Below are 8437 nucleotides of genomic sequence, written 5' to 3'. Positions count from 1 at the left end.
GGGGAAGCGCCGCGCCCCAACGGCCCTGCCCGTCCTCCACGCTGGCCCACGGCAGAGAACGGTGAAAACAGGGGGAAAAAGGGGTGGGAGACCAAAAAAAAAAATAGGGGGAAAAGAAAAAGACTCAGTCGCGTTGCATCTTCAGCAGGAAGCCTTGGATTTTTTTTTTTTCTCTCCTTTCCAAATTCCCGTTGCGGTTTTTTTGCATGTTTTTCCTCTCTCCCCCTCCCCCAGGTGGCCTGGCTGGATACTCTCTCAATTCTTATGATTATTTTCGGAAACGGTGAACACTTCTTCTTCTTCTTCTTCCTCTCTTTTCTGCTTGTGCTCGCTGGCCGTGGTCGTCGCCACCGCTACTCCGCAGGCCGGCTCTCGGGTCAAAACTGGCGGGCGAGCTGGGCGAGGGGGAGGGCCAGCAGCCACATGCAGCCACCTCGCCGCCACGCGCCGTTATTCCCGTCGTGCACTGCGCCGGGGCCTGTGGGAAGGGAGAGGAAAACACCCACACAGTTAGTCACAAAGCCAACAAATCCCATCAAACACAAAAAAAGAAATAAAACCAACAAAACCACACCATTTGGCGCCCCCGGTGCTATTACACATGGTGGCATTGTCTCGTGCCCCCCAGGTACCCCCATTTGCCACCCAGTCCTTGAGAGCACGGTGCCAGCTATCCCTGTCCCCACCAACCCTGGTCTTTGGGACATGACCCCGTCATCCCAAGCCCATCTCCTTCTCATCGCCACCAATGAACCTCGTCCAAAATATGTCCATTTCCAGCCACACTTACAGGGGGGACGATATTTTTTGCCCAACACTGCATTCTGCCAGCCTCAGCGAGCCAGAGCAGGGGTGATCACTCTATTGCTCCCCACTTGTCTCCCTTGGGTGGGGGGCACAATACCCACCTGACCACCCAGCAGAGACTCCATCAGCAGCACTATACTCCAGACTTGGTGTTTTGGGGGGTCACGACCCATAACACCCTCTGCCCATGGGCCTGGCCATCTCAAGAAAAATGAGATGGGATGAACTGGGTGGTCAAAGAAGAGACAAGCCTAACCACGCCTTTGGGGATCACTGGAGGTGAAGAGCTCATAGCTGTGAAAGGATGTGGAAGGTGCCTGACCCAAATAGTTTTGGCCCAGGGGAACACTAGGCTGGGAAAAGATCTCAAGAAGGCATCCAGGATGCCCTGCTGGAGTGGGGCTGCCCACGAGGTCTGATCAACATACACTTTTGAAATCCTGGGACATGTCCCCTCACTTCAAAGCCTGACTAAGGCACTAAGAACCACTAATCATTTGGTCTCCCGCCAGTTGCACTCTTCCAGCATACTCACAGACACCTCCCAATGCTTCCCACTTAGCCCCAAATCCTGGCATGGCCGGGAAACTGTGTCTAAGGTCCAATCTGGAGATGCAATTGTCTCTGCGCTACCCCCATGTACAAATCATCCCAAGGGCTGACCTCTCACAGAATCCCAGACTCATCTTGGTTGGAAAAGCCCTTGAAGCTCCTCCAGTCCAACCATGACCCTCACCCTGACCGTTCCCAACTCCACCAGATCCCTCAGCGCTGGCTCAGCCCAACTCTTCAACCCCTCCAGGGATCCCGGGGACTCCCCCCTGCCCTGGGCAGCCCATTCCAACACCCAACAGCCCCTTCTGCACAGAAATCCTTCCTCAGAGCCAGCCTGATCCTGCCCTGGGCAGCTTGAGGCCATTCCCTCGGGGCCTGGCACTGGCTCCTTGGCTCCAGAGACTCATCCCCCCTCTCTGCACCCTCCTGTCAGGTAGCTGTAGAGGGCCAGGAGGTCTCCCCTCAGCCTCCTCTTCTCCAGACTGAACCCCCCCAGTTCCCCCAGCCGCTCCCCAGCAGACCTGTGCTCCAGACCCTGCCCCAGCTCCATTGCCCTTCTCTGGACACGTCCGAGTCATTCAATGGCCCTTTTGTACAGAACCCAGTAATCGAGGTGTGTCCTCAATGCATCACAAATGAAGCCACCTGGCTACGGAGCCCCAAAATCAAGATGACACCCCAAGCCACCTGGCCAGCTAGATTGTGTTGCCCTGGCCATGAATAATGCCGGGAAGAGGACTGGATGCCTCTCCTCCCCTACCACAGCTTGGAAAAAGGCACTAGAAGCACCCCGTAGGAGGAAGGACCTGCCACAAAGACCATTTACACAGCAACATAGGGAAAGCTCTGGTGACACGGCAATGGGGAGGGAGCACAGGACCACGACGGGGGCACAAGGCATGCAGAGGGCACAGACCATGATCAGACGGACACGGTAGGCTGGCAGGGAGGAGTCAGGATGGGAGGGCAGCTAGACAACAGCGAGAAAGCCCTAAATTCATTGCTACACCAGCGGGAGCGGTGGGGTGGCAGGGCAGGAGATTGAGGCAGCGGGTGCTGTGGCTCCCACTGGGATGGACTTGGGGTGGGAGCCAGAGGGGCCCATGGGGAAATGGAGTGGGGGGAGCACTGGTGTTGCAGGGGTCCCCAAATTACTGACCTTTCCAGGGTGTCAGAGCAGTAGTTGTCTCTTCTAAAAATTAAAGAACAAGCGAAAGTTAAGGCAAAAGGGCAATGGAAAGCGCAGGCTCGAGACGCTTTGCTCAGCCTGCCCTTGACCTGGGGCAAACAAGTGGGTGGGGTAGCACGTGTGATGCTACTGCCCAAATCGCACCCCACTCTCTGGGGCCACGGTCCCCCTGTGTATGAAGAGTACTGCACCAGCTGAGACGAGCTGCCTGCGGGACCCCAGACCTGGGGCAGGCCCTGGCAAAGTCTGTGGTTGCACCCTGAGTAAAAAGCAAACCTCAGGGGCTGGGATTTTGGGGATTCTGGGGGTTCAGCTCTCCCCCATGCTTCTCCTGTTCCCCTCTGGCACAGATTCAGAGCCCATCCCTCTTGCAAAATCCCAAATTGGTTTATCGCCCAACACCAGCTTCTGGGAAGCGACAGGGACTACATAACTGGGGACAAGCGGAGGGCTTTTCTCTTCCCCAACTCCAGAAAATTATGTGGTTCCACCAAGCACTCCATCACGTTACAGACAGCACCAAATGAGCCGCTGAATGAGGCGGCAGGCCTATAATAACAAGTGCTACGTGTTAAATAAAGCACCAGTTGACCTCCCTGAAAAATTAGATTAAAAAAAGGATTAAAAGATGTACGCTACATTAGCCTCTGTCACACAGCCCCGGAAAGGCTTACGTCATGGTACCTACACAGATTAAATGTCCATCTGGGGAGTGGGGAAAACTCCAAAACACCCACTCAGCTTCAGGGAAACGGGGAGACTCATAAAATTGTCCCCAAAACCTCACAGGTGAGACGTTTCTCATGGCGTAGGTAGCACATCCATGGCGTGCAACTTCTCTCTTGTTTTTCATTACAATAAATAAAGACCATTAATCTCCAGACCGAAGGTGCCGTTGCTTAGGGACCAGTGAGCTCGGCCCTATGACGCTCGATAGTGGCGCATGGGGCTGACCTCATTGCTGCTAATTATGGGGTGGGGGTTGTTTCTGGCAGTGCCAGGGACCCCTGCACCAGGAGACAGCAGTGTCATGGTCCCCTCAGGTCCATGGCAGGTTAGGGCGGCCTGGGGAGCCATCATCCCCTGAAGGGACTCAATTAATAAAGACTGAAAGGATCATTAAATCAGTGTGGCTTTATGGAAATTACAGCTGGTCAAAGGACTCCAATTTCGTTCCCTGATGGGAGTCACAGACAAACCGACAAAGCTAAGGGGATCATGAAATAGGCTGAGACTTCGGCAGGAGGCTTCAGTGCATCCTGCCCGACTCTGCTGTGACGGCGCGCGTTATACAGACCGTTGCTCTCAAAGCTGTCAGCAGGGAGAAGTTGTCTTCAACGTGGGGGGCTTTTCAACCACCCTGCATCTGCGGATGCCACACCACTGAAGATTTTAACCCCATCAACCTACAGTATCAAGGCTAAGGATGTATCATGTAGTCCAGACTTTGCTGGGGGCTTGGCACAGCCACCCTAAGGACAGACCTGGGCTGGGGCGGCTCTGCAGTGCCAGAGGTGTCCATCTCCCTAAAAAAATGGGGTTACTGGGGACACCAGGAAGCCCAGTGGAGATCTCTGATGAGACAGTTCCTAGGCAACGCTATGGCTTATTGAGCAGGTGAAGACGCTAATGTTCATCACTTACAGCATGGACTTTTGAGGGGAACAAATGGTTGTTAGGCTCATTAACATCCAAAGTTAGCTCTACACTGGGGCTGTGGGCACGGAGTTGAGCATCCAAGATGGGATTAAGTGTCAGTACCAGTGTTGGGTGAGGATGAGCCCTTCCTGCAATGCCAACCCCACGTTTGGGGAGCACGGGAAAGCCTGGCATCCTCTGCTCTTCTGGTCTGGGGCTCCCCTGAACCACATCCAGGTCCTCCCTGAGGATAATGAGAAGCAAATATTGCTTCCCAGGGTCTCGACACACCCTGCTCACCATGCTAACCAACCCAACACCACTCAGCACCCAGCCTCCCAGCCCTGAGCCACCCCACTGAGGGACCTAGGGGTGAGGAAGGCTCATCTTCCCCTCCGCTCCCCCTCTAGACATCCAGGAACAAGATGTGAGGAAAAGACAAGGCAGAACAGCCAGGGACAGGATGCTTCGCAGCGCAGAGCTTTGCAACTCACCCGGCAGACGCTGCTTGAGCTTGTGCGCTCAGGGGGAAAACAATGGAAGAGAAAAATTACATGATGATGGATTATTTATGACTTTGCAAAGACACCGGCATGGGAGATGCTCAGGACGATAGAGGTGCCCGGGATGATGGCAGCTGGTTGCTAATACACTGTCCCTCTTCCAGGGAGAACAAAACTATCCATGAGGAAAAAAAGGGGGAGGGTGACACACACGTTGCATGGTCATTGCAAAAGGGTGACAAACACCACAGAAGGGCCTACCGAGCCCCTGCCTGGCTGGTCCCTGCACCCACCCGTGCTGAACCAGAAAAGCTTCCCACGCGTGTACAACGGCAATGGAAGGAAGACACGAGATGGGCATTGCCTTCTGCAAAGATATGCAGGAGGACAGCAGCAAAGAGACCAGATTTCCAGGGACACCCTTTCTCCTACCCCACAATGCTTCCTTCCTTTTACTGGGTTTTCCTTTTATTTCTTGTAACCATCACACACCTACAAGCCACTCAAGCCCCCACATTTGGACCCACCGGGACCCTGCTGCCCTCCAGCCCCATCTCTCCTACAGAAGAGGGGGTTTCCCACATGCTCTCTGTGGGTTTAATTAAATCCTTTGGATATGTTGGGAAAGGGTTTGCAATACCCGGATGGCTCAAGGCCATAGGAAATCAGAGTTTTTGCATCAAATGCTCTCAGTGGCCATTAATACCAACCTCTGCTCTGTGGGCTGGTATTAATGTCACCCATGGTCAGTGGTCACCATGAGGTGGGACTGTCAGGGGGAGGAGGACAACATCAGTGTGACATCAGGAGAGGACAGATGTCCCCATGCCCTGCTCTTCCCATACGCTTCAGCAATGAGGACTGACTGCCCCATATCCCTGGCAGGGAAATATCCCTGTGCCAGTGGCCAGGGACAAGGTCTGCTGGCCGCCTTTGGCTCTCAGTGGCCATGAGAGGGATCTGGGGAGCACAGCTCTGGCTCTGCCACCACCTAAAGAAGCTTGACAATTGTGTTGAGCAATTACAGCCCTTCCCAGCCACGAGCAGTGTCAGATGGATGCATCACGCTCAGTCCAGCTCTAACACACAGAGAAAACAGGCCCTGGGTGAGGGTACAAAGCTGCTCCCCCTCCTCACCCCTCTGCGCCTTCCCACCTCCCACTGGCACCATCAGGAGGAATATCTGCTTGGCAGGAGCAAAAAATGACCTGGGAGGTGGTGGAGCCATGGGGCTGTTTAATCTCAGGTGGCAACTGGGTGCACTATGCAGCATCCTGTGACATAATCCCACAGGTTTGCCACCATGACCCTGAATGCCATCGTTCAATGTGGGAGGATGCTGTCAAACAGAGATTCTCCTAGGTATTCATCAGAGCAAGAAGATGGAAACCCACAGCCAAGTCCTAACTTTGCATCGACAGCAGATCCCAAACAGTGCCGAACACCTTGGAACAGTGGCAGATGTGGCACCCAAATCAGGAGATAGGTTTGGAAGTTTTCCTTGGGCTCACCATGGCCTCCACCCCACGGCACCAGGGCAGAAAGGATCAGAAGCAAATGCACCTCTCCCCCAAAAGACAAAAAGAGAGAGAGATCCATCCTGTGTCTTACATGTCGGCAGTCTCACCGTTAAGCTGTGTCCCCTCCCCGGCTGGCTCCCTCGGCCCTACTCACCGTAGAGGATCATGCTGGCGTTGGTGTTTCCTAGTTGGTTAGAGGCTACGCAGGTGTAGTTGCCGTAGTCCTGCTCGGAGACGTTGAAGAAAGTCAGTCTGGAGAAGAAGGCTTTGTTCTCCACTTTCAGTCCTTTCTGTCCCTCAGCCAGCCTGGGAGAAAGGCAGAAGGGGAGAAGGTCAAGGGGATGGCATCAGGAGGAGAAGCACCTGCTATTTTATTTCAACCCGCTATCATGCCGGTGAGCGGGGATGGCAAGCTTGGGGGAAAGATCAGGCATGAATCATAAAATGGTTTGGGCTGGAAGGGACCTAGTTCCACCCTCCTGCCCCAGGTAGAGCCACCTTCCACCAGCCCAGGTTGCCCAAAGCCCCGTCCAACCTGGCCTTGAACCCTTCCAGGGAGGGGGCAGCCACAGCTTCTCTGGGCAACCTGTGCCAGGGCCTCACCCCCCTCACAGGGAAGAATTTCTTCCTTAGATCCAATTTAAATCTTCCCTGTCAGTTTAAAACCATTACTCCTTCTCCTATCCCCACATCCCCTGATCCAGAGTCCCTCCCCCCTTTTCCTGCAGCCCCTTTCAGCCCTGGGGGGCCGCTCTAAGGTCTCCCCGGAGCCTTCTCTTCTCCAGCTGAACCCCCCAACTCTCTCAGCCTGCCCTCACAGGGGGTGCTCCAGCCCCCTGAGCATCTCTGTGGCCTCCTCTGGCCCCACTGGAGCAGGTCCGCGTCCTTCTGCTGTTGGTGCCCCAGAGCTGGACCCAGCCCTGCAGGGGGGTCTCACAGAGCGGAGCAGAGGGGGACAATCCCCCCCCTCACCCTGCTGCCCACCCTGCTCTGGGTGCAGCCCAGCACACGGGGGCCTTTTGGGCTGCGACTGCATGTTGGTGGCTCACAGTTTTCCATCCACTAACACCCCTAAGTCCTTCTCCTCGGGGCTGCTCTTCATCCCCTCCTCCCCCAGCCTGTGTTTGTGCTGGGGATTGCCCCGACCCCTGGGCAGGACCTTGCCCTTGGCCTTGTTGAACTCCCTGAGGTTTCATGAAGAGGAAGAGGGGAAGGTACTGGGAGAGATAAGGGAGATGGACACTGATGTCCCTAAGCTGCCAGCCCACACCGTCCCCATGCTGTGTAGAGGCATCCTCACAGAGCTGAAGGGGATGGATTGGGGGCTCGGCAAATGCCATGCAGAGGCAGGAACATTCCCAGGCCCAGGGAGGGTACCTGGGAAAGGCTCCTTCCCATCCAGAAGAGCCCAGCTTCCCTCTCACATCTGCCTCAGGGGCTCCTCATTCCTCCCTGCCCTGTGGGATGCCTTCCCACACCTTCCTCTTCCTTCGCCCCTGCCAGCTCCCCGCATGCCCCCAGCTGGGCTGGCAGCACGTGCAGGCAGCAGACGCCGCAGCAAACATCTCTGGATGGGCCCAACCGCCGGCGCCGCGGCGGGCTCCGCGCTGCGTAGCGGGGAGGCGTGTCTCAGCCGGCAGAAACGCTGAAGCATTCAGCAAGTGCTTTGACTTCTGTGAACTGGTGTCCCCCTCCCGCTCCACTCCTGCAGCTCTTTTACTTGCTAATTCCTCCCGGGAGGTGCCGGATCTCCATTATCGCCCCTGCCGGGCTCCGACTGCCGATCCGGGCGGACTGAGACCATTCCCGCCGCCGCTCGGCGGGCCCTCGTGATCTGACCTACTTCTGAGCGAAGCCTTTCATCTGCCACGCAAACATCCGCCGCTTTGCACACTCCGCCTGCTCCTTTCCTCCCAAAACAACCTAGGCAGGTGGCCCCAGCCTCCCTTCTAGCTACTTAGCATCTTTTTAAGCTAAAACATGCCTTCTTACTAGTGACCTGTGTGGCTTGTCCTGTGGATGCACCACAGCCCCTTGAGGCTTCCCAGGGAGAAACGATGCAAAAATGGGTTAAAAAAGCTTTGCCTGGGGTTACAGAGACATTTGCTCCAAAGCAGGACCCTGCACTGCTTCCCAGCCATAGCCCTGTGCCTTTTGGCGGGGCATGGGACCTGCTAGTTGACCTACAGGGGGGATTTTCACCGCAGCATTGGGCAGGCCAGCTC

General features: G+C 55.6%; 1 protein-coding gene across 7 annotated transcripts in view; it reads right to left on the bottom strand.

Moving 5' to 3' along the window:
• Positions 1–165: 165 nt before the first annotated feature.
• Positions 166–8437, bottom strand: part of LOC113488515 (protein CEPU-1) — a 311358-nt gene continuing 303086 nt past the window's right edge. For 6 of the 7 annotated variants that reach the window (XM_026863733.1, XM_026863736.1, XM_026863734.1 and 3 more), the window contains 3 exons: positions 6367–6518; positions 2522–2554; positions 166–478 (listed from right to left, as the gene is read on the bottom strand). In XM_026863733.1, coding sequence (XP_026719534.1) covers positions 378–478; positions 2522–2554; positions 6367–6518 — 286 coding nt within the window. In that variant the 3' untranslated portion in view covers positions 166–377. The remainder of the gene's footprint in view (positions 479–2521; positions 2555–6366; positions 6519–8437) is intronic. The other variant, XM_026863731.1, reaches the window with a different exon arrangement.

Source organism: Athene cunicularia (assembly GCF_003259725.1).
Source record: "Athene cunicularia isolate RWA chromosome 24 unlocalized genomic scaffold, athCun1 chr24_part1, whole genome shotgun sequence".
In the NCBI taxonomy this organism is placed as follows: domain Eukaryota; kingdom Metazoa; phylum Chordata; class Aves; order Strigiformes; family Strigidae; genus Athene; species Athene cunicularia.
This window is presented reverse-complemented; position numbering and strand designations above follow the sequence as displayed.